The sequence below is a fragment of the Stomoxys calcitrans genome, chromosome 5 (genome assembly GCF_963082655.1).
Source record: "Stomoxys calcitrans chromosome 5, idStoCalc2.1, whole genome shotgun sequence".
In the NCBI taxonomy this organism is placed as follows: Eukaryota; Metazoa; Arthropoda; class Insecta; order Diptera; family Muscidae; genus Stomoxys; species Stomoxys calcitrans.
In genome coordinates, this window is record NC_081556.1 from 94,911,027 (window position 1) to 94,938,124 (window position 27,098).

Consider the following 27,098-nt stretch of genomic DNA (forward strand, 5'->3'; position numbering starts at 1 on the left):
TTGTATTAAGTTATTTGTTTTTGAGCTGTTACCTACTAAACTAGACACGTTTATAGACATATCTAACAGTTAATTTTTACGTTCTTGTTTCTATAACTCTTTTAGCTTAAATTAATTTATAAATAAACAAAACAATAAAGTATAAATATTACAGTGGTTCTTGTTGAAAATATTCATGCTCTAGACAGGCCAATGCTGAGGGTCGTAAACGTAAATCATACGACAGCATTTGCTGTAATAAATAAAAAATAAAATTAGATCTGAATATTGTTGCATCACATACATTCATACAAGGTATCTTCCGAAGAAAAGGTGATATTTAATTTCTCTCAAGATACAATTACAATTATGGATCGCAACCTTAGTTAAATTGCGTTGTAACCCCTAAATCCCCAATCGACCTACACAACTAACTTTTTTCTTTTTGTCGCTCGATTCCATTCCATGTCCATTGGAAACAGCTGATTTTATAAGGGGAAACAGCTTTTCTGTGTTCAGTGAGTTGCGATTCATTCGTCAATTCATTGAAAACAGCTAATTTCATAAAAGGAAACCAGCTGACGAACGAATCACAAGTCACAGAACACAGAAATCAGCTGTTTCCAATGAATTGGCGAACGAATCGCGAATTAGTTGTCTGGCCGCTAATCTCTTATTTGCCTTTCAAAGCATACCCCTTCATATTAAACCCGCTTGGGGCAGCGTTTTTCCACAATTCTTGAAGCAGTTTTATTACACACTTATTAGTATATCCTTGCAATTCGTGGGTTCTCCTCCATTCGTTGCAAGAAGGGGTTCTTTATGAATGTCGGCTCCTGCTGCGTTGTTGTTCTTTAGTCGGGTCACGTGCCTTGTGTTATGGCAGCTGCGGTATAGTTCGTCACCGTTTGGTGTTGTAGTGACGACATTCCCAGTCCATCGCACTTCCTGTAAGGCGGTAATATCTGCCTTGTATTTCTCTAATACATCCGCCAACGCGTATACTGCACCTTCTCTATAAAGATTGCGAACATTCCAGGTGCAGATCCGCAAATCGTGGTCCTTTTTCGATTGCGTGGGTCGTCAACGTTGGGGGGGTCCGTTTTTACTATTCCTAGTAGTTTTCCGGGGGCGGGTTACTGGCCCAGCGGCCCAACCTTATGGGTTTTGTGGGATTGAACATGTATCCCTCGTTGTGGCGAGCCGCTCGCTCCAAGATTCGACGCTCGCCTCCAGCCGCCCCTAACCTGGGAACAGACGCTAATGTTGGCCATTGGTTATTTGAAGGCTCCAATAACTCGCCTTGTCATCTCGACTATCATTGACACTCAGTATTTAATTAAGAGCCAGTGCCACGTGCCTCCTCACTGAGACTCTCCTCTCGAAAATCGATGACTGCCCGCGGCCGCATTTGCAGCTACTCCGTATAACGCTTTCAGCTAAGCTTCCCGTGATAACATAAGTCGGAGCTCAAAGTTCCAGTCTGTGTGGTGCTCATAGTTATACCGTATCGGCCGGGCCTAGTCCAATCTAACTTGATAAAATCCCGGCTTGAGGTCCCCAATTGTGAACTATCAATTTCGCCCTAAATTGACTATGTGATACCAAAAATGTAAACGATTTTTCGTCTTCGACAACCATAATACCATTTTGTATAAGGAGGAAAAAGGGGAATATTATCTTGTTCGATCACCTGTAGTCAATACTCATTCCTCGTCAAAACCACGGGGGACGCAAAAGCGGAGTTGGTGTGACGGATAACCCCCTTTTCCAGCAGCTCCCCAATGATTCTACCAACCTCCTGCTTCTCCGCAAAATACAATTGACAAGGAGAACAACATTTTGTGTCGCCAAGTTCGCCAATATGGACGCCCTGAAATCGGAATGTTCCGGGTTGACGCAAAACTCCTAAAAATATTTCTCCCCGATCACATCTGGTATCTTATCACCACTACTAACTCAAAATTTATGGTCAATATCCTCCTCGTGACATCCGATGACAATACTACAAATTATCTTAAATGCATAATACATTACCTTTCCCCTCGTCTTCTCACTAACTCCCGAATAAGAATCATACAAGCAGTCCTTTTTTTTTTTGAATATTTGGTTTAGATGGCTCTAGATCTAATACACTAATACAGGTGGCTCTTTCTAATACACGAATACCTTTCCTTTTATAAAGCCACAAGGGCTACCCGTATCACGTAGAGAGAATATACCGAAAATTATACTCTGATTCATAATTTTAATCTGATTCGTGGCTAGAAACCACCGCCACGGCTCTCAATGGATAGTTTGCCTTGATATGGTACATCTTTTTCGCATTTTAAACGAGACCTCTTTGGTCTTCTCTCCTTTGTACAGCTAGTTGCGCATTGTCCGAGCTCCGAACAGTTGAAGCACCGTATGTTTTCAAGGTTGGACTTCACTGAATGTCACGGCATGGTGCTTTCTGCTTTCCAAATTTTTTTTGGTAACTTGATATTTGTTTTTTAAATTAAGCTACCGTGGTTGCACAATAAAATACTGCGGATGGCTGAAGTCTTGTCCTGCAGGCCTTCGATAATATATTCAACAAGTTCGGCCTCACTTATTGGTATATCTTGGGCAATTTGCTGCATGAGCAGTGCAAGCTTTTCCTCAAAACTTACGCAATGCACCTTCCACGTCCGCAAAACTTGCCGTGGCTTGTCCATATTCACGGGTAACTGCTACGCTTAACTCGTTCCGTCAAGGCGGAATACATTCTAAACCATCTTCAGGGATGGGTTGACTTTGGGCGTGTTGTCTTTTGTCCTTGTCTAGCCATATGCAAATTGCACACACAAGAATATAATCGTGTGGGCTGTAAATATATGTACATATGTAAATGTGTTAATGTGTATATCACTGCCATATATCCATAGTTCTTAGCCAGTTATGTACCTATGCCGTCATTTGCAAAACTCAAGAAAATAAATCTATGGCAAGAGACAACCGATATGCCAAAATCTTCGGTAACATCTCTAATAATAATTCAACGAATATCTCGATTTCAAATTTCAATTTCTCTATGACATATTTCTCTATTTTTTCAATATTTTTGTCAGTTAATGATGCAAGGGACCTTCCAGGACGTGATGCATCCTCTCGCCCTTCTTTGAAATGCTTGTATCACTTCTAAACAATTTTCGGAATTAGAGTAAATCACTAAACATCATTCTCCGCATTCTAAGTGTATTGAGCAATTCATACAATTTTTTACAAAAATATGGTGCAAATTTTTGGATTCAATGTTTCTCATTTCAGAAAATCAGCGAACAAGCGAATACGCAAAACTTTTATGTCTCTCACAACAAACTTACCTAAAAACAAGAGACAAGATTAAAAAACGATAGTCATATTGCCGTAATCCGAGAAAATTTAAAATCCACCTTTTCTATTGACCAAATCCTTGTATAAGAAATAAAATACTTACTGCCAGCAGATCATTTGAATATTCACACAGGTTTGGGCACAAGTCTCGCGGCTGCTTCGGTTGTCTGACTGTAAAATGTTCTCGGGAAAGTGAAATTGTTTTTGGCCATTGTTGTGGACTGGGACGTCCTGTCAATCTAAAATTTGAAGAGTCGTAACAAAAACATCAAACAAAAAATAGACGAAATACTTTTAGATTTTTTAACAAATGTAAAAAAATTATAAATGTACACAATATTCGTTATTTCAAAAATATAGAATACGCTTAATGAATTACTCTCAAATGTCGACAGCATTTCCGAGGGGATATCGAAAAGGGGTTTTTAGTTTTTATGGCGTTTCAGAGATTTAAACCTTCTTTATGCTTTAAAATAAGGTTACGGAAAGCAATCAGCTGACATACAATTTTTTGAACATGCCTTGTGGGCGTCAGACATAATACTACCATGGACCATCTCAGTGCATAGATTGGCATGCCAGTTTATGACGCTCGGTTAAAATTATGGAGTCATAAAAATATTTTTCTCTCTTACAAAGAGGTTTCGCTGTGTGACCCACCTCAACTCAACTAAAAATAGGCTCTACCTCAGCATTGAGCCAAAACTTGAATTTATATGAGAGAAGTCTTCACCCTGTTCTCTGGTACGTTCGTAGGGTAAATTTCCAAATTTGTTCTTCATGTTAGGCGAAAACGCCCCAGTAGCTGAGTTAGGAGCGAGCTCGAATTGATATTGCGTGGATAATGAATTCGATGTATGAGAAGTATTCCCGCTTTCCTTGATGAAAAATTCATGGGCAAATTTGAATGTTAGATTATGAATTAGATTTAGATTAAGTATTTGAGGTAAAGATTCTTCGTAAAATATATGTACCAGTTTGCGTTAATGGAGAATATAGACGATGTATGAATCACGAGCTGCATGACGAGGATAGCATAGCTACACGCATCGAAGTACAACGGCTGCGTTGCCTAGGTGGTGGGAAAGATTAAGTGGTGGGAGACACTTCGAAACTTGGTGTCAGAGATTTTAGAATGAGCGCGGAAGATCTAGGCGCTTGGAACGCTATTCTACGTTCGGCTAGTGGAACAAATGTTCTGTCATAGCCAATTAAAGTAAGTAAGTAAAGAATTTGATTGCCAATAGAGAGTTTGATCTGTCGCCAATTAATTGACACTAGAACCTAACCCAGAAATGTCAGTTAATACATGCAATGAGGTTCCTTACGTGCTTGCAGAATCCATGTTTTAATACGGTTAGGTTGGTCTTACCCAGTGATCGGCTTGATGTGCGCTTTAAATATCAAAAAGTAACTTCAAGAAAAAGTCTTTAGGAATTCCGTTCTACTCACAAATTTCCTAAGTAGGTTCAAGTCTGGTATTGTGTCTCCACCTACGTAAGAGCCGCAGTTTGTTTTAATTTAAGGCAATAACATAAAGACATTCTTCTTCTTTTATAATACTGCCGGAATGTGTAAGTATTTTTACCTCTATAAATTTTTAAAATAAGGAAATATTTTTGGGAGGCCACCGCCGCGGAGTGTTTAGTAAGTCAGTGGTGGTTATTCCCCTATTATTGCTGGACACATTTGTGAAGTATCCAGGCAAGAATAACTTCTCTACGAGATGGTATCGCTATGCAGCCGTTAGGACTCGGCACAAAATAGAGGTCACTTACCATTAATAACTTTAATCGGTAAACGATTCTTAAGATAAACTTTAAATCGTGTATCACAAGTATTTAACTTTGCAATTATCGACCAAATATTACTTACTCAAATATCCGATCCAATTGATTCGCCTCCGATGTGCCAGGAAACAATGCTTTACGCGAAAACATCTCAGCTATTATACACGCTGCACTCCATATATCCACTGAGCTATTATATGTCTGAGCTAATAACACCTCCGGGGCTCTATACCACAGGGTAACTACAACAGAAGTTAGTTTCATTTCAAAATCGTATGTTTTTGCCAAACCAAAATCGGCTATTTTTAAATGACCCTGCGAAGATATTAAAAGATTTTGTGGTTTCAAGTCACGGTGAATAATGCGATGAGAATGCAGAAAATCAACACCAGTAAGCAATTCACGAGAAAGGCGCTGAAAAGAAAATTCAAAGTTTTCAATATAGATATATTAGGCTACACAAAGGATCATGCATTTACTTGTATAGTAGTGGGCGGCATTCCAGATTTAGGCAGTCGTTCTATTAAATCCGAGAGATCTTGCTCTAAGTGTTCAAATACCAACAAAACCATCAGTTGGCCTTCCCGTTCCAGAAACTGACAAACCTCAAAAAGTCTAAAATAAATTTTAAAAAAAGGATTGTAGAATATTTCCAATTTTAATGGATTTTATTTAATACAGATACAGATAGTATATCATTATTAAACATGGGGTGTGTTTAGACCTTTATACTCTCAATTTGTTTCTCCATGTTTGTTCCTTTTCCCAACAGGCCATAGCGATGGGGACACTCATATGTCCGAATTTAATGTAAGGGTCCCAGAATTCGGGCTTGCGCACTTAATGGTTGTGATTCCACAAGCATCATCCACACCATGTTTTTCTTCCCGATAGATACCGAGAAGCAAAATCGTTTATTAGAAGTGTGGAGCTAAAGGAGGCAATGGTATATTTATTGCGGTCCCCATTTTGCGTAGGAATTGGTTGGACCCAAGCAATTGGAGGAGTTTTCTTTTCCCACCTATTTTCTTGGGGAAAACAAAGCGGGGAAACAGCCATCTTTTCATCATTATGGAGGCGGAAAATTAGCCAATACATATGGATGTTGGCGCATCAGTAAACAGACAAATCCACTTGGAGCAACTCGTTGTATGATTATTTATATTAAAGGCACATCGAGACCCCTTAAAAGAAACACCAGTATTGGAGAACCTAATAGATACAGCAAAAAAGCTAATCTTGGCCAGGAGATTAAACGTAAGAAGACCCAAGAAACCCTGGCGGAATTTGTAGAATTTCAAAAGAAACCCGGCTATTAAAAAAAGCGTTGCAGAATGTATGCGAAAATATGTTCGACGTTTCAAACGCATCGCAAGGCGTAGGCATATTTCGTAATGTCATCTCTAAACCAACCCGATCTAAACATTGCCATCGCCATTGAGAGAGGAAGAAAATTTCAAGCTCCCTTGCCAAACCAAAATATAAAGCACATGAAGCCCGGAATCAAGCAAAAGGACCGCTATGCGATGCTCTTTTATGATAAAAATGGCATTGAGGAGCCAAGTGTCATACAACATTTAGCTGCATTTGTACGAGGAGTTGGAAGAAGATGGTCGAGGTAATTGATCAACCGCAATTGCCACCAAAGTCTTGATATTTATAGTGAATGATGAATGATGCTTTAAAAGCAGGAAAGTTCACGATCATCTTCTATTTCACCAAGAGCGGGTACAAAGCCACGCTCAAAGACTTCATTATTGAGCACTTTCAGTGGCTGGAAACTGAATGTAATATTCGTATTTTGGTAGTAATCGCGGACCAAGCGGCACAAACGCCTCATTGTTCAAGCTAATGGCTAATGGGGCGGTTTGTATTTTGACTACGATGGAAGACGTATTCATATGAAAGAGGAATTTAAACTAGAGATGGGTATTGCAACTGGGGTCTTCTTCACTAATTTTATAAGCAAGATGCTCAGTCATCTTCTGGACGCCTTGCTCCCAAGCTGTCTCAAAAACACATTTATACTGTGCTCAAATAATAAGCCACATCACACGTTGCGGTAAATTTTTCATATACGAAGCAAGAATTTCGCGCAGTGCCTCATATTAAAAGAAACGCTGTAGCAACAGCTAAATAAATAAATCAATTTTTGGACATAAAACCTCAAATAAACGATCGAAAAATTTATCGCAACATGTGTGCGGAGTACGTTATCGTTGCCGAAACAATAATCATCCTTCGGCTCAAAAATTTGCATACGCCATGTCGATTGGATTGAGGATAGGAGCAGCTTATACCATCGCGGTGACGATAGGAAACCTGGAAGGAAGGGAAGAGGTATCCAATCGGATGAGACGACACTTGAGGTCGAGTGCGAGGCACTCCTGCCAGCGGCACAGTCTTGGACTGATGGAACCATAGCATTGCCATCTGGAATATCATTTTACACGGATGGATCAAAGCTAGGGGACAGAGTGGGCCTGGGGGTCTACATTGAGAACAGTCTTGCATTGTAAGGAAATTAACGCCTTCTCTGAGGATGGCAAAATACGTATCGTTTGGGTCCCGGGCCATAACAGAGTAGGGGGAATGAAAGGGCAGACGATTTGGCAGTGAAGGCCAGAGAACTGCCGTCGACAAACTTCGTCAACCCAAAGCCTTTCGGGTCGACGCAGTCCGATTTAAGGGCTTGGCCGACAAACACATGTAGCACTGTGGAACTGCAAAACAGTCGGTAGGACGGCGAAATTCTATGGGGTGATCCGGATAGTGAGAGGACGAGGCCATTACTGAAAGGAAGTAAGGAGGGAAGATGATAAGATTCCAGACATGAACCAACTTAGCGGATTGGTATGAAAAACAATTAAGGTATTGTAAGCAGCACGGAATTCCTATCTTAAAATTTTTTTTGAGGTTACTTTTTAGTTTCTAGAAAGCACAACAGCCGATTACTGGCTTAGGTGTATGTCTATAGTGGGATGGGGCAGATTAATATCTGCATCCTCTTTTCAACCAAACCTTTGTCGAATTTAAGCACCATTACATTTGTCAAGAAGCACTACAAATTGCCAATAAGTGAGTTAGATGTAGATAATGATAACGACGTTGTGAATGATGCATTCATAATTTTTCAAAAAAATAGTATTTCGCCGGCAATCATATAGCAATCATAGTACTAACGTGTAAATCTGTGAACATTTGACAAAACAACTTGAAATAAGACAATTTTCGGTATTTTTGTTAAAAATTTCATTTTTCTACCATTCCTGGTTTCACAGTTATCCAATATGTCTCCGCTTTTTAAAATTGCAAAAAGAAAGAACATGACAAAAGAACATAAACCAAATAGTTGCCCGTTTTTCAAGATTCAAAAAAGTCCTTTTGTGTGCCTCTTATATAAATTATTTAAAGATAAAGTGTTATATAAAGACGATTTTGTGGTACATATACTCGAAATGGACATATGAAGTCCAGTGCCTGGGGGTTATCCCTGTCTCTAAGATTAACGATCATGATAAGGGAACACTCAATAGCGAGTGTTTAAGAAATATAGGACGAATTAAACTCTAAAATATGAATTCAAGTTCCCGAAGGTCTTAACCCCAAAAGGGCTAAAGGACGAGTAACATCATTATGACAATATGGGGTTCAAATTCAAGATATTTGAGAGCAGTGTAGGAATTTGATATCCCAAGTATCTTGAGAGCCGCCAATTTGGGTATCAAATAAAAGGGGTTTGGGAGTAGAGTACGAACTGATATAAGATCAAGTATTTTTGCGCCCACATCTCCTTAAAATTCTAATAAACGGACCTTTAACCCGATCATAGCATTTTTAAGTCACTTGGAAGTGAAGACATCAACATTTTAGGCCAAGTATCAGTACGGCTCCCTGAAATTCCAATCAAAAACTTCAAGTGGATCGTAGCCTGATAATATGAATATGGAGCGTAGTTTAAAGGTATATGAGGGTAGAATGTAAATTCGATGAGTGGTTTATAGTTTGCCACCAAAAACTATAAGAATGTAAGAACTTATGAAGGCTTCAAAACATAATCTTCGTTGGTTTTATATTTGCATATTTTAAACCACTTTTCCTTCTTGTGGTGCAATCGCTTTGAAACTTTACATGTAAGAAGCTTTCGGTTCCCTGATAAATAAAACGTACACTAGGTGTTTTTATGTAGTATAGTTGGAAAAAAAAGAGAGGACAGACACTATATTTAATATCAAAAATAAAATATTATGACACATTTCTCTTTTTCCATCAAAACATAAAGGTTGTAAGAAAGAGTAACGTTTTCCATTTTTTTCGAAAAAAAAATTGGCATTTTTTAAGAAAAAATATAATAAAAATACCACAGAAAACTTTTTGAAAAAATTATTATTTCCATATTATTTTGTAGAGTCAGAGCAATCCAATACATACGTGTAAATGGTCGCTAAGTCACTGATGCGAAAACACAACACCTGTCGAAAATGGGTTAAAATTTTTTAACCTTGCAGGAAACAGTTTCAACTTTTCGCACTTTTTAACAATAGTTAACGCAATTTTCTGCACATTAATTTACATGTGATCATTTTGGGCGTATATTTTTAATTTAAAAGCATACTATCATAGAAAAAAGTTTGCAGAAAATAGCAAACATTGTCTGCTGGCTATTAGTAGTTAATTTTGCTGCTATTGTAGCAGTAGTTTTGCTATTACAGCAGTAGTTCTGCCATTTCAGAGCAGCAAGCTTATTGCTGAAAATTTTGTCGTTTGCTGAAAATGACTGCTGCTTGAATATGTAGGGGATGTTAGAAGAGAAAATGGAATACAAATGTAAATGTGTGTCTCAGTTGATGTTTTTAATCACAACTGAATGTAACCTTCCATAATCTTTTTCTTTAAATTTAGATTCAAAAGGCCATGCCAGTCATATACACATTAGTAGAGAAAAAACAAAAAATGCGAGCGAGCTCAACCACATTTGGAAATGTATACAAATGGATGTATCAGATAGCTTCTTTACAGTAATATTCCAATAACTTTTTTTCCGCAGATTTTTGTACTTAAAACAGCAGATTTTGTTTGCTGATTTAGCTGGCGGGAATCTTTGCTAATACAGCAGCCCCATGTTTGCTGAAACAGCTGTAGTGTCTGCTTTCTCATTATCAGCAGAAACAAACTGATGCTTTAGCATACATTTTTGCTGTTTGAATGACAAGTTTGGTTGAGTGCACTCATAAAAAAAGTTTGTTTTAAAATAGCAAACACTGTCTGCTGAATATTAATAGTTAATTGTTATGCTATTATAGCAGTAGTTCTGCAATTTCAGAGCAGAAGGCTAACTGCTTATGAAGGGGATATTAGAAGGAAAAATAAAATACAACTGTAACTGATTTAAATGACCGAAATGTTTGGTAATACAGCAGCTCTATGTTAGCTGAAACAACATAATGTCTGCTTTCTCATTTTCAGCAGACAAAAACTGCTGTTATAGCAAACATTTTATTTCAATTTTTTTTTAAACGTTTAGTGCTGAAATTTTGAAACCTGGGGTAAAAAATATTTGCTTAAATTTATAAACGGAAAGTTTTGTATGCTATTTATGAGTTTTTCGCTCTCCTGTAAAATTTGTATTTTAGAGATATGTGCACAGATATGAAAAAAATTTTGTTATACATTTCGTTCATAATTTTTTTTATTATCAACTTCAAATGGGCGCTCCGTAAAGTGCACATGTCATGGCATCCGGCTTCGTATGTTCCATATTCCATAGTATGTATACATTCCATGCATTTTCAGAAGCTTGTAGCTGTAGAAAAATACAACAATGTTGATTTGTATGGCCAGGTGTTGCTAGCGCCACTCTTATAAAGTGGACGCTATAAACATTAAAACAACGTGGCCTCTCAATGAGTGAAAACTCCGATGCACACAAATACAATGATATAAAACCAACAGCAAGGGGAAAAACAAATAGAGAAAGAGAGTGTGAGTTTAAATTCGCGAGAGTAATTTATGGGGGCATTATTTATTAGCTCTCACTTTAATATTTGTCCCAAAGTGAATCGGTTAATTTCTCCTCAAAAATAAATGTTTATACAAATATGGCCTTCATTGTGTTTTTTTCTTAAAGTGACGTATGGAGAGGAGTAGACAGGGCGATCTCTCGGTTGAATGTGAATGTGTGCGACAGTAGCAGACACCAGACACAAATAAACAAAAAAATGATGGGTAATGCTTCTCTCTCGGGTTCAAACTAAACCAAATGGTGAAAGGGGGGAGTATTTACTCCCAACATGCACACACACACATCACACATCTATGGAATTAAAATCAGCTGATTGCTTAAGTAGACAACTCATATGATCGCATTTTTGTTGTTACTGCGGGTTCGGTCTGTTCTGTCTTAATGGCTTTTTTTGTTAGTAAATAATAAACAATGGAATTATTGTTGCTGTTTATGGACTACAATGAATTATATCACTTTTCACAATTTTGTGCTGATTAAAATGAAATAAGAAGTTGACAACTCGTGAAAAGTTGGCTGGTGCCTGTTTTTAGGTGGGTTATTTTGAGACTAGTGACAGAGTGTTAGAAGAGTTTGTGAGTTTATTGGGTTGTCCACCTTTTCAGGTGGTCGTGGATATATTTTCATGGTGTATTAGACTTAAGGAAATGAACTCGTAGCAGACACTATGTATTAGTTCAAGTTTAAAAAAATTGCAAACCTTTTTGAAGCTCCAAAGATCTAATTTCCAAATCAATTACTTTCGATTTATTTAAATATATTTCCAAATTAAACGTGTCTGATTGAGGAATTCCTATAGATCATAGTTAAAAAAATTTAATAGGATAATATTTCTTTAAAAACCAATATTATCTAATAAAGTACTATAGTTTTTAAATTTTTTGAATTTTAAATTCAAATTCATTAACTTTTTGAAGCACCCTAGACCCTTAGTGTACATTTTTTTTTAGTTATTTATGTCTTTATTGAAGCCAAAAGTAGTCTCAAAATCTTTTAGTCCACTCGTCCTTATTATATTTTCCAGTGATTTGTTAACGTTTCGTACGAATAGCAATTTATCAAAAATTGTCCTATGAACTGTTTTGTTTTAAAATTGCTTTCCGGGAGGTTGACAAAGTGTTTTTCCGTTTTTATTTAAACGTCATTGAGTATGGATGTTTGTTTGGTCTAATAAAAAAATTTGATTCTTTTTTTTTTAAGAAAGGAATAGGTACTTAAGCATTTAGTTCCGTTGCCAACCACACCGAAAGTTATATTTTAATTTAATTTAAACTTTCGTTGGTTAATTCTAGAACCCCTTTATTTTACCACAAAAATCTGGTTCAGTTTCTTTTCAATCACCACACAGACTATTCCTATATCAGTTGCCAGTTTCTCCTCTTTTGAAATATCCCACATTGTTCTTAGTTGAGTTTTGCAAATATTCCCCTACAAAAAATTGAGAATTTCGAAGCGAGTTTGCTGCTGCCAATGATTTATCGAAATTTTGGCCGTATGTCTATTTTTTCCCCATAATAAAGCCACACTGCAAAATCACAGCCAGCCACATTTGTGTTTTGACTCTCTGCATGTTGTGTTTTCTTCCAAAGACAAAATCACTCTGATGGCTGAATGTTTGTTGCAATTGTTCGTGGTCTTCGTTGTTCTTCTCGGCAAATTTGGGTTTTTGCCAACGAAGAGGGCGCACAGTATATGAAGAAGCAAAAAGTCGCTGCAGCATGACTTATCAGCATTTACGGCGCCGTTTTGCCGTCTGTCTTTGATGGACTGGTGGTAGTCACAAGGGTTATAAAAAAAACTGGAAACTGAAATGTATTCTAAAGACAGTCGGCGGCAAGCACACAGAGATATGGCAGAGCTTAATAGAGAAAAATATTTCATGATTGGAAAGCCATCAATGGCAATATTAAGCCACCACGAATTCCATAAAACTGTGAATTTTAAAAGCAAATGCACCTTTTCGTTAGTCTGTATAAAACAGACAACCGCAAACAATAACAGCTTCGAAAACCATTCGGCTCCCTCCAACCACAATGTTTTAATATACAAAGACAAAAGAAAAACAATTCTTCTTCTCAGCCCTTTCTTTCAAATGTCTATTAATTGGTAAAAAGTTAATGCAGTTGAATCCGTAACGGCTGTTAACGACGCAACCTTTAGTACCAACAATGAAGACAGCAAGAAATGACAGGTGTACCAGAATGGTCCAACTCAGTCCAGTAATATCATTATTTGGTTAATATGCTTACTTCCACCATCTTTGTCTAGCAGCTGTACAAACAGCGGTGAATGTACTGAATTGCAAACAAAACAGCTCGCAATTGTGCAGACTGACTGCGCATGCGAAAACTACATAAGTACAGTTGCGGTAAAAATAATAACAGTGTAGCAACAGAAAAAATTAAAAACTAGGTTTAATTAAGAAATTTGTACATTAATTTAACAAAAATTGCTGAAATCGGTCCTATAAAGGAATTTTTATTATTGATTGACAATTTATTTATGATAAGCTCAAAAATCCAATTAAACTGGTTAACAACTCAATAAACCAATTAATTGAAAGTTGCCCTTTTTTTACGCAACAAACTTTTTATTTTTCTTAATATTTTTTTTTGTCTAGCCACGACACTTTGTGTCTATATATGATCGAAGCGAGGCATATATTTGACTCATTATATTTGTGAAAGGGAACACAATATAATCTTGATTTTTACTATTAAATAACAATTTAGTTCATACAATTAAAAATATGTTCAACGTATACCTTGTTTATCAATCACTTGCCGTGATAAAAAAAAACATTAAATCGGTCAAATTTAGGTCTATATTTATTCTGTGAAAATGCAAATACTTTTTGATTTTGTTTCTTAACACAGACTTTCTTGCAATCCGATACCTTATTTAATCTTTATTATACGTCAGAACAAAACTTAATAAGCGATAAAATTGTTGCACGTTTTGCAGTTATTACGCCTTTTTTAAGTCTCTATATTAAGATAGTCAAAATAACAGCAGTGAACAAAAAATTACGAAAACATCGTTGAAATTTCACTATTTTTAATCGAAATCAAAAAAGACCATCTCTTGTGTTATTTTCGTTAAATAATGTTGTTATACTCTTTTAAAAGTGACCTTGAAAAACTTTTTATTGGGAACACTCGTCGTTGGATAAAAAATTTTGATATCTGAAGAAAAAACTTTTAGAAAAGTTCAAATTTTACTGAATTATTCTGCAAAATGACTCATTATTAAAAGAATTATAGTGCAAACAAGAGTCACGAAGCAGCTATAGGTCAAGCTACCGTCATAAACGAACAGTAATTAATATATTTTTATTACAGTTCATTAATAATTACATGTATTGGAGAAATAACCCCAACTGAAAAACATTTACCTAGAATATGTTATAATTCGGTCGATGCTAAAGAATCAGTTATGCCAATAATATGCATATTTTGATCACAGAAATTTAATAATAAAATCGAAAGACTGTTTATTTGGGATTTTTATATTCCATATATATGGAAAGTTTTTATCAGACGGCTAGATTTTCAAAAAAAAAAATAAAATCTGATTCAATTAAAATTGATTAAATGAACTTATTGTATAATTAAAAAAGAAAATATTTTACACATTTTATATTTAAAATTTTTTAAAATGCAATTAAAAAATTTGATAAATCAATAAATTTTTAATTGAAAATTTGCAAAATTTAAATCACGTTTGTAATTACAAAAAAATTTAGATTCAATTATAAACTGGTTGAATCAATTATTTTTTTTGATTGCAAATAACAAAAATTGCAGTCTCGATTGTAATTGAAAAATGTTCAGATTCAATTAAAAATGATTGAACCAATTAATTTTTTAATTGAAAATGACAAAAATTTCAATCACCAATCAATTAAAAATCCGAATTAAATTAAAAAAATAATTGATCCATTTAATTTTTTATTGGACCCCTTTGTATTTTCAATTACATTTTTAATTGAAAAAATGTTCGTGATAATTTTTTTTTTTGTTTACTGGAACATTTATCTTATGGTGATTTCGATTATACAAAAAAGGGCACTGAAATCGAAATGTTATGTTCGTTTGTCCAAAAAAATTTAAACCCACCACCGGGTGTAGTGTTCGTTTGTAGCGGTGTTGCCTACAGAGAGAGGGAAAATGTTGCTTTTCTTACACCATGCCAAGTCTGTGGTGCAGAATGTCTCACTCAAAATCAGCGGCTATCATTAAAGAAAAAATTCTTTGAATAGAAGAAGACAAAATTTGTTGATGTTTGGAAAAAAGCGGCAAAATATTAAAAAGAAATTTATTAAAATGGAAAAAGTAAACGCGTTTTTTTAACTAACTGTATATTAGATGCATTGCTAGAAAGTTGTTCACCCGAGGACTATGTTCGTTTTTCGCTAATTTTTTTCGTGGTTGCTTTTTTTAATTAATAGATGTTAAGTTTTTTGCCTGCTAAGGCGAAGATCATTAAATTTTACAATTTTTGTTTGTTTCTCTTTCGAGACGAGCTCAATGATTGGAGATGCAAATGGAAAAGGAAGGCCAAAGATAGCAACACACACCAACCACTATGGGACGCGTTTCGTCTTTGGTAAGATGACTTTTCAATGTATATTAGTTGTGACGGCTTCAAGGGCCGTGCGTTGGTATGTTATATTTGAATGGTGGCATAGGCTTTAGTCCATCGCTCTAAAGTTGGAAATGTTTACAACACTTTAAGGTTGGCTAAGATCGCGGCATCCAAAATACTAAAATAACTTGTTACACCTACCACTATCAGTGGCATCGGTTTATAACTTGATATAGCACCCGTAAGCCGCAATTGCTATTGGCTGAAATCATAATCAGCAATAATCAATAATATTTTTCCTTTAGGGGATTTTCTTAGGGAAAAACATTTTAATTGGGGATTTTTTTGGCAAAGTTTTCTTGCAATTTGCAGGATCTCTCTCAAAAAAAATCTGGAAACCGTGGTTATTATGATACTGGTAGCGCTGCCAAGCTGCAACAACATCTGAAATAGCTTTACGAGTTCGAATCTTCACTCCCCGCCGTAGTTGCAATCAACCGCCTAAAGCCCTAAAAATTTCCCGTGAAAGAGACTTAATGTGTTAAATTTCAGCGAAATGAAGTAATAAACGTGCTTTTATTGTCTCAAGAACTTAAATCGGGAAATCGGTACCTATGGCGGCTATATTCAAATATAGCCTGATATTGACCATACTTGCTATGAATGTCGCGGTTCCTTACGCAACTCATTGCGCCTAATTTCGGTTCAAAATTGGTTAAAAAATTCACATTTTATGGATCTAAAACCCTAAAACGGTATATATGGCAGCTATATCCAGTTCTGTACCGATCTGGACCATATTGAACAGGGATGTCGAGGAGCCTAACACAACTCGCTTTACCAAATTTCTGCGAAATCGGACAATAAAAGCTTGAAAAACAAGATCAAGTTAAAGCCTTACAGGATCCAAAAGGCACACGATCTTACATCAAAGCAAAAACAGCTAGACTCGAAATTACAGAAATTTCAGATTACATTCGTGCAGATTTCAACTCGTTTTTAACCGACTAAGAGTAATATTCAAGGCAAAAGATGATCATATCGATCAAATAACTTTCACACATTTTTTGTCATCATTCAATCACAACTCACTCAAAAAAAAGAGTTCATTTGAATAGGTAACACTTCGAGCAACTATCCTGTTGTTCTATATATTAAATTAAGAAATCGGGTTCATTAACTGCATATACATTTTACAACACATAACGAATCCCATGGCAGCCGGTTTGTAAGTAACGGATTGATCCGATGAAGTCCTTCATCGGCAAGGGCTGCCGCCTCAATATACAACACACTGCTGCAACAACAACAGCAATACTCGTAAAAAAAATGTGTTTAGACCTATACCCATATAACACCCCAACATTTTTTAAAATGCTTGCGGTATTTTTGAGCAAAAATTTTTTTAAACTTTTGTTGCTAACCAACTTTTGAAATAAGTTGATTTTATTCACACATTGTATGCATGAACATACATATGTATATTATGCCCGACTAGAAATTCCTGAAATCATTTTTAGATTGTGTTTTGATTTTGATTTGAAAAGACTTCAAGAGCATTCGGAACATATATGTAGATGGGTGGATAGATGGATTTTATTTTTGTTATTTTCTTTCTTTGTTTCTACTCACTTGACAATATTCGGATGATCGGAAGCATTCAACTGTTTGAGAAGGGCAATTTCACGCAATGTTGACATTGGCACTCCATTATCGGTTAATGGTATGCGCACTTTTTTAATAGCCACTATTCTTCCGGTAAGATTATCTCGCGCTCTGTAAACTGTGCCATACGCACCTGTTATACGAGCCATTGCCGATAGCCCACAAAACAGGTGTTCGTCCGTTAGAGGTGGTGCAGCACAATTGTGTGATGTTGGAAGAAGTTTATGGTGTTGTGTGGGGTAATGGACCCCCATCAAAACATAAACAAATATTTCCATTATAAACAATAATAAACCCGGGACATCGTAAGCATGATGGCATTGAACGGGGCGTCGTTTGTTTTGATGATTAAAGGTAATCGCGTCAGTCAATGAGGTGGGAAGACATGAAAAAGAAAAATATAAACGAAATTATTTCAATATATGCATGCATACGAAAGAAATCGTAAATAAAAAAGAAATAAACAATAACAAAAAGAGGTCAATGTCAACAAATAAGTGCACATACATACATATTTTAACACCTAATCGACTACTAGCACGAATACAAATCGTATGTATGAAGAGCGATGTTATGGCTTTTTTCAGGATTAGTAAACCCGTTAATCAGTTGTTGGTTCTTTTTCATACGATTACTTTTAATTGAGGGGGCAAGGACAACATTTTTGATTTTATGTCCGAGCGAAGTAAATGTCATCGGCTTTCTGAGTCTTTCATTCAATTTCGAACACAAACCACGAGATATATACCTTTTTCCGCCTTTTCCACTGTTCCAGTTTCGAAAAGCATCGGTTGATTCCAAATTTCTTCTTGGCTGCTGGTTTTTCTTCCATTTTTACATAGCCAAGTAGCTCAAATATGTCAATGTCCACATATAGCTCGCAGATTGATCCAAATATTTTGCAAATCACTTTGTTCTCAAATTTTCCAAACACTGATCTCAAATGGAAAAATGAGACTGTGGGCGAATCGAGATATCCAGTCAATTCTACCAAAAAATTGAGCATCGAACTGATGGCTTTGGAACATGTATTTGATATTGACAGCTAAAGACTAGTCAGAATGAGCTCTACATAGCAGTAACCCGGCTGAAGAGCATGAATGCAGAAGGAGCCAATGGATTGCCAGCTGAACTATTTATGAACGGAGGCGACAAGCAGAAGGGGCATATGCATCACCTCGATTACGCGATCTGGTTAGAAGAACGCATACTGCATATATTTTAGAACCTCTGAACTATGCCATTTAACTATTTAAGATTCTTTCGAGTACTTCGTCGACTACAAAGCCGCCTCGAACATTTCTATACGTTCGAAGGTAAGGTATTTCAAGCCATGACAAAGTTTGGTATCACTGAAAATTTGCTACGACTTGAGCGAATCTCTCCGAACCGTTCAATGCCTTTGGTTATCGTGCGAAGAAGATTATACGGAAAGCAGGTGTGAATAGGCATACTATTCACAAAAGAACACATGCTGCTCGCTTATACCGACATTATCGATATTATGGTTCTGTCACATGAAGAAGAGTCAGTTATGTTTGTTCTGGCTATTTACTGCCAGAAACAACTCTCTAAAATTCTTGTAAACCGGCGCAAATACGGAAAGTTGCATATATATTTATATATTTTTGGAAAAGTTTCGAAACAAGACGAAGAATAATATTGGTTATCAAGATACCTTGAATATAGACATAGATAGACAAAAACTACACTATCCAAGACACTAATACTACCGGGATAGATTCAAAAATTTTTTTTTTGACTCCATGAGCGTTTTACTATTAACACGACAGGTTGCAGTTACTGCTCCCTTTGGGCTGCCGCTAAAAATGGATTGTCAATAATGGATTTACCAGTTACAGCTACACTGATAAGGTCTAGACCGACAATTAATTAAAAAATCAAAACTCGGAAAATTGCATATCTAGGGCATATAATAAGAAAGGATAAATACCGATTCATACATACAATTGTTGGAGGAAAGATTGGAGGAAAACCCAGCAGAGGCAGAAAGGAAAACCCAGCAGAGGCAGAAAGGAAACCTGCTGGATCAAGACTGAACCTTACTCAACGCCGCGAAAACCATAGTAATAATTGAAATAAAAAAATTGTTTTTGTAATGTGATATTATAGCTGATCGTTTATATTCGAAGCGAATAAAAGAAGAAGGGGTGATAAGGTCCAATTATATCATTGACTTTAGTTCTCAATTCTCCAATTACGACGCACAGTGGTGTCGTTTGAGTTTTTTGTGCAAAAATTATAGATTTTGAATCAATTAAATACACGCAAACCGGGAAGCAAAAGCCCGATGAAAAGATCAAGTGGTAGGAGACACCTCGAAACTTGGTGTCATAGATTTTAGAATGAGTGCAAAAGATCGAGGCGCTTGGAATGCTATTCTAAGTTCGGCTAGTGGAACAAATATTCTGTCATAGCCAACTAAAGTAAAGTAAGTAAGATAATTGAATGATTTAATATGATACATAGGTGTTCAGCATTTTAAATGAATGTTACGCCTAGAAGCTGCTTATTTGCAGCTCATCAAAGTCAAAATTTGTGGAAAAATGGTAACTTAGAGGAGTAAAAAAATTATTTTTGCAAATTTTAGATTGGTTCCTTTTTAAAGACTAAAAAGGAACCAATCTAAAACTAAAGATCAAAATTCCCTAAATCAAAACATTAAAAAAATTTTTTTTTTATATTATATTCACATATTGTAATTATTTTTTTAGAAAAGGACAATCTATACAAAATCTTTCTAACGGTGTATTCGGATTGCAATCGGTTAAGAAATAATCATACAATTTCAAAAATACTCACGATAGCTTGACAAAAATTTTCAAAAAAAAAAAATGTAACTCCAATATCTCATAAACCGTTAGATATATTCCAGATATGTTGGTATTTTATTGTAGCATTTTACGAGCTCTATCTTTTGTAAGAAAGAATCATGACGATCGGCCAATAAATGCTTACTTAGCAGCACGTCAGGTGGCACCCATGTCAGCCACTGGACCTACTAGGGCCTCTAAATACATACTCCATACTTATTGGAACCAATCTAAACTTTTGCTATGTCAAGTTTCGTGTAGATATCTTTGTTCGTTCCCTCCATACAATTCATGGACCATGCCTTTTCTAAATTTTTTTCCTTTAAAAGAGTTATTAGGTATATCCATGAATAGAAAAAATAAAAATTACCATCTCTCATCTACAATAGTTGTTGAGATTTTGCACTGGCAATCGGGCAAATTACTTAAAAATTGTTTTTTTAGAAAATCAAAAGCAGGTCAAATTTGAACGGTCATATCTGAAATCGTGGGAGAGCATTATATATGTTCTTTCGTAGGCGCACACAAAAATTGTGATATTTACCAAATGTTTCCTCTGTCCACGCCACTGTGCGACGGTCAGAGATTGGTTCGGAGATAATCTTCGCGACCATCGACTCCCAAAAAAACGTAAATTTGTCTATGAACATTCCTCTAAGCAATAGCGGGTATACTTCTCTCATATCAATGATTGCTGTCCAATACAAGTTTAAACTCAATGACCGGATGCATTTATAAGGTGGGGTCATTCGAACAGCTGAGTACAATTTTTTCATTATTGTTTTGATTTTGCAATAATTCTAAATGCCAAATGCTTGAAAACACAGCTGTGATTTTTTTCTTAAATTAAAACTATGTTTTATTTGACCCGATATTCCAGACATAATCAACAAAACAGTGTTATAATGATGAAGCTACAAATATAAAACAAATTTGAAGAAGATAAGTTGTAAAACAAAGTTTATTTCTTAAACCACTTTGACACAACTGAAGTTATGGCATTTGTCAATCAAGGTAGTTTCGTTGGGGATAGATTTTTGATGCTGTGGGACCTCCATTTGTTTCTGAGTCCGAACAGTTTGTCGCAGAGCGAACCAGTTAGTAGAGATGTTTACACGACGGGTTTCTAAGGTTAATAACTCACAAGTCTCGCCAGCACTAGGAGGAGATAACCACTGTTGAAAACATCTTTGAAAAATGTTACTCTCCATTTCCTAGGCACACTCTCTTGTTCAGGTAAAAATGTACATATCTATTGAAGAAAGTTGCTGTATCAAAGCCAATTGTCTTAATGTTTAAATCTTTGGGCAAAATTTCATTTACAAATTAATAGATACTTTGTATTCAGAACTAAGTCATATTAAAAAATAGATTTTGAACTAAGATTTTTGTGAAGCTATATATGTATGTATGAGAAAAATTTGCGTCCCACATTTATATATTATCCAGCCGTTTCTTGAGATACTAAATGCTAATGCATTTATATTTTCTTCTTCATACCTCTGAAAGAAACACTTGACGAAAATTCACATATGAATGAATAATTAAAGCTTTTGCTGCATTGACGTTATACGAATGAAAGAGTAACGGTCAAAAAAAAAAAAAACAAGAACCAGACTGTGACGACAATTCAACACAACATTAAATGAAGGATGTATTGATTCGCATTAAAAATGCTCATGATCATAATCAATATTCATAAAACGAGCATAATAGAGATGCAGACTTCTCTCAACCATTACACCAATTTGAATGGTAGTGGCACAGGTCCGTACTAAGCTTGATAATAATAAGTAAGCCGTCGTTAAAACCAGGGCTGTGCGGTCGACCGGATTCGAAGTCGGACTATTGAGCCGGAGTCGGGGTTTGGTTCGGAGTAGAGCACGCTTGTCCTGACACCGAACCGCTCTTCCACTACGGCTTAATACTCCGACTTAGACTTTCACTTGTGGTCGAAGTAAAGGGCTAGGCACCGTAGTCCTGGTTGCAACATCTGTAGTTTCGAATTTAATGTAGTGTGGTTAATTGATGGTTAGTGACGATGGGGAAACCAGGGAACATGTTCCGAGGTTCACGAAGCTGAAAAACAACAATGCAACAGTAGCCGATGGGTGACAAGCTGCATTATTTTAAATCGGAGGTGACACGCTGGTAAGGCGAGCGCATTAGCTCGTTCGCACGATCTGGCTAGAGGAACACACATTCTTCATTGCCAAATGAAAGTATGTGCCAACTACAGAGGAAAAGAGATGACAGAACCTCAGCCACATTTGGCGACGTTTCTCTGCCTAACCCGAAGAGTGACAAGGCAAAAAGCGGAGCCATTCGTCGTATCCATGGTCTCCGAGCCGAGGGACAGCCATCACAATTTGCCGCGGATGAAGAAGTTACGAATGTCTTCCGTGGCGCCAAGTCATCCAAGGCGTTAGGCCCCGACGGAAGCTCTACACTGATGCTGAAGAATCTGTATCTTCCTAGAGTCGTGTTACTTACAACTGTCTCATGCCAACTGAGCACATATTTTGAAGACTGCACAGCCCAACTACTGCTTTGCATGCCATCACCGCACACATTTGCCGTGGCTTCAATCATTCTTTCAATTCATTCATTCTTTGTTTACGTTTTCTTCTATTTGTCGACAATTTCAATCAGCAGATTTGACATCCTTAATGATGTTTATGTGGCCTATCCACTTTATGTTTTCGCAAGTGGCCTAACCTTCTATGAATGAATCCTGTCTGATTAGTAGCTTTTATACAAAAACTTTTGCTTTAAAATGTATTACTGCTAACTGAACCTCAATTTCTTTTTTAATATTATTTATAACAAATTTTTTATGACTGAGGACCATCTAAAGTTCCTATTTCTTTTATTTAAACTTATGATTAATTAGTTCTAAGTTTGATCTCACGTTTATTACTGTGTAATATAGATTTATTGACCTTGATTTAGACCCAGGTCGTTCTGGACGGACGCATCCCATCTCAGACGCTGAGATTCTGTATTGGGATATTCAATACAACCAAGCAGGCGTAAGATAAAACACAACACACTGCAACTACAACAATAATAGAGCATTAAATCTCCTCCTGTAAATGCAAATGTGCCCACGAACTTTCCATTAAGGAACAGGGGCAAACTTCTCAAATATCAATGAATGCTGTCCGATTCAAATGGAGGGCCAATGAGAAGGGACGTCCGACTCCGAAAGGCGTGCCGTAATCGACACCCAGATAGGGACAAAATATTTAGATGTGGCATCTACCTATATCATCGAATTTTTGTACGATTTAGCTGAAATTTGTTAAGTGATTAAAACGTATCCCTCTGTATATCTTGAGACCATCATAGCAATTACCCACACTTTGGCCCGGCCGAACTTCACCCGTTTTAACATATTAAATACAAGTAAATTACGAGCATTTAGAGAGACACCACCCCGTTTTTACTATGAGCACGACACAGGCTAGAACTGTGAACTCCGATCTATGTGGTGTTCATCGTTATCATGAGAATCTCAGCTAAAAGCTATCGGGCGCGTGCACTGGTCGCGGATAGTGGAATGCTCCATACAGAGTAGCTGCAATTGCGGTCACGGACAATCAGCGGCATCGAGCAGTGTCTATGTGGAAGGACGCGGACTACCGTCTGTTGTTTACATACTGAGTGCCTATGGACTCGATATGACAATGCGAGATTTTGGGGCCTTTATATAACCAATGGCTGTTGACCGGAATAAGCCTGAGCTTGACGAGGATCGCTACCTCCGCAAGCTAATGTGGCTACTACAACAAATAGTGAAGTTGTACATAGCTGATAACCTAATAAATATCGCCAGCACTGGTAGGAGGATTATTACCGATGATTTTTCTGAAAATAATGAATCTTTACTCACCTGTTCCAATGACATTGAGCTCCTCATAGTTGAAAGGATCACCTTCACCAAACGTCTGTTGTTGAGGTTGCGGTTGATGCTGCGCTTTAATATGATGATGCTTCGAGGCCATTTTACCCGTCAAACAGGTTTTTCGTTGACTAAACTCACTTGAACGTTATTTTCCCTTAAATTGTGTTGTTCCTGGTAATCGTGTTGATATTGTATTGTTTTCTTACTTTCTTTGCAATTCTATTGTTGTTGCCTGCCTTTTTAATCTTTTTATTGCATGTTGTTTTTGAGATTGGTTTTGATTTGCTTTTTTTTACTTTGCAAGCATGTTAGTATTGTTGTATTCGTTCTGACATAACTACCTTTAGACATTCATTGGCAATTTACACTTAAAATAACATTAACATTAGTGGTGTTATTTTATTACTTAATTGTTGTATTCTTTTTCACTTATTTCCAAACATTTCATTTGTTAACCTTCTTGTGTGAAGACTAAGATCAATGATCTGTAGCAATATCACCGCAGACGTTTGTGTGTGTATATGTAGTATGTGTTTGTGGGAAGGCAACAATGAAGACTGACAGTCGGAAACATACCTTAAAACCATACTTTGTTAGGTTTTCTATTATTTGGGGAAGATCGCCAATACTGAAGGCAGGTAATTGGGAGTGTTACGAAGCGCAGGAAAGAAAAGAATTTATAAAATTCGAGTAGCACCAACAAAAAAAAAAAAATAAACAGCAAAAGAAAGCCCGTTATGAGTCATTCAAGCACTCACAATTAGATCCATGCAACAAAAAGAATCATATAAAGGATGCTACTACGTTCGTTTTTCAAGGCTGAAAAACTGTTTTTCGCGATTACTTTTTTGAAATGCAACAAAAATCTCAATGATAACATTGCAACGTTAATGGCAGGAAATTGTGTTATATCCGATTCTAGATCAATGAATAATTATGTGGCAACTACCTACGATGCGCTTGCGAAAATCAAAACTACTTTTCAATTTTAAGCAGGGTATTCTGTTCAGCTTTTAGAAAGTAACGAAAAACTTTTAACAAAATATCATTCTTTTTTTAAACATTATTATATAAATTTTTTTGTACTAACACAATCTTACATTCAAATTACACTGGGATTGTTTTTAAGTGCTCATAAGTACTTTTTGTATGGGGTTTAATAGATTTCCGCATGAAAAGAGGAACTCTTAGGCCTTGTATGCACCTCAAGCGAACTTTTCGGTAGCAAACATATGTTGAAAAAAATATGCATTCGTTTGGTTACTTTATCACCAAAATTTCACTTGAGATGCATACTGGGCCTTAAACAAAGCAAACCGTAAATTGTGTTAGAGCATTTCTTATGGCAACGAAAATTTCGTTAGAGGTGCATACCGCCCTGTAATTAACATGAAATAATTGCAAAAGTGTTGAAAACGAAAATATAAAACATTAATACCTACATAGATATTTATGCTATGTATAGGTATGTACGTAGATCAAACACTTTAGTTTGAGTATCAGTTTCTACGACGACTGTCATTATGACGTTTTGCTAATTGCGTGAAGGCCTTTTGGTGTGATCGAATGGGTTTGTGCGAGGGGGAAAAGTTCTCCAAAGGTGAATGCTCTTTTAATGATTATGATGTTGTGGATATGAGTATTAAATACTCTAGTGTTTGCTCTCGACAAATAGTGAAAAATAGTTTGATAATATCCCACTCACGTTGCGTTGCTCAAACGAAATTCAACGCAACTTATATGTAGCTGCTCTGCTAAAAGTAAATACTTATGTATTTGCTTTTTCTGTTTGTGTTTTGTCCCATTGTGTAATACAACTGCGAGCCAACGGACAGTTCTCTTTAATTAATTAACCAACTATTTTTACTGTTTTCCCTTAAAAGCAAAACCGTCCTCAAATTACATTTTCAAAATTTGCATATGTATCGGCGTTTACTAGACATGGTTATGCTTTCGAGCGTCATCATACATGTGTGGGGGGTGCTTGCTTGCAGCCAGCCATACAGTATTTGTGCTTTGTAAAGTTCAACATCGCCTATTTGAATGAGCACAGGCACACAAACACAGCGCATTCACCAAGTCGGTGAGAACATTCAAGAGAGAAAGAAGAGCAGAGCAACTGATAACCAACTGTATATGAATGAAACACGTTTTACCGTGTTTTCAGTTTTGTTGTTTATCGGCGCTTGTACGAATATGAATGTGTTTGATTGGGGTTTTTCTTCTATTTCTGGAATAATTGTTCAATGTTTGTTCACAAGTGTTTAACTGTTAAAAATGGTTAGGTGAAGAGGAGTAGGAGAGAGGTCGAGTGTGAGTACAACAAATATAAAAAACCTGTTAATGCAAGCGATACAGACAAGTTACTTGCATTCATGAGTAATAGGATCATTTTATTTGACAATTTTTTTTTGTTCCATGCTAAAGTTGCTTATGAAGATGCTGTCTATATTTGACAAGTTTTGAGTGACAAACAAACAGTATAATAGGTATTATTCATAAATGTGATATAAAAATTAAATAAATAATTGGATTATTGCTGCTGTTATTCTTCCAAACAGCCACAGATACACATACTAAGTCAACGACGAAATGTATATACTCTACTAAACAAAAAAACAAAAACCATCAAAAAGCCGATGAGACCGACGCGTTCATTTTTTCCACTCGTTTCGTGTTCTCGATTCATTTGCACTTTTTATATATTTTTCGTGTGTCTTGCCATGTTGAGGCAAAAAATCCATTAAAATTTTGTAAATTATTTTTTTAAATTACCAAAGCACACACATACGCTTCCACGCCACTTTGTTTGATTTGACAAGCAGAAGTCTTAACACATTTATTAACCTGGTGAAATAATGAGTTTTAGGAACAATTAAAACCTAAAACGATTCTATAATTCTTTTTTGTTTCCAAAAGTTCTAGACTATGGTGTGGAGGAATTTATCGCGTCGGCT

At 36.2% G+C, this 27,098-nt stretch overlaps 1 protein-coding gene across 5 annotated transcripts; it reads right to left on the reverse strand.

The window, feature by feature from the left end:
* Positions 1-27,098, reverse strand: LOC106086684 (cyclin-dependent kinase 4). 5 transcript variants are annotated; one of them, XM_013251449.2, is made up of 7 exons: positions 26,917-27,098; positions 24,130-24,482; positions 17,368-17,533; positions 5,606-5,741; positions 5,212-5,540; positions 3,440-3,575; positions 1-232 (listed from the first exon to the last, which is right to left on the reverse strand). In XM_013251449.2, the coding sequence occupies exons 2-7, from the start codon at positions 24,239-24,241 to the stop codon at positions 149-151; spliced, it is 963 nt and encodes a 320-aa protein (XP_013106903.1). In that variant the 5' UTR covers positions 24,242-24,482; positions 26,917-27,098; the 3' UTR covers positions 1-148. The 5 variants fall into 5 exon arrangements, with proteins under 5 accessions (XP_013106903.1, XP_013106902.1, XP_059225459.1 ...); XM_013251448.2 differs by having other exon boundaries at positions 24,130-24,508; XM_059369476.1 differs by lacking the exon at positions 26,917-27,098 and adding an exon at positions 26,768-26,785 and having other exon boundaries at positions 24,130-24,508.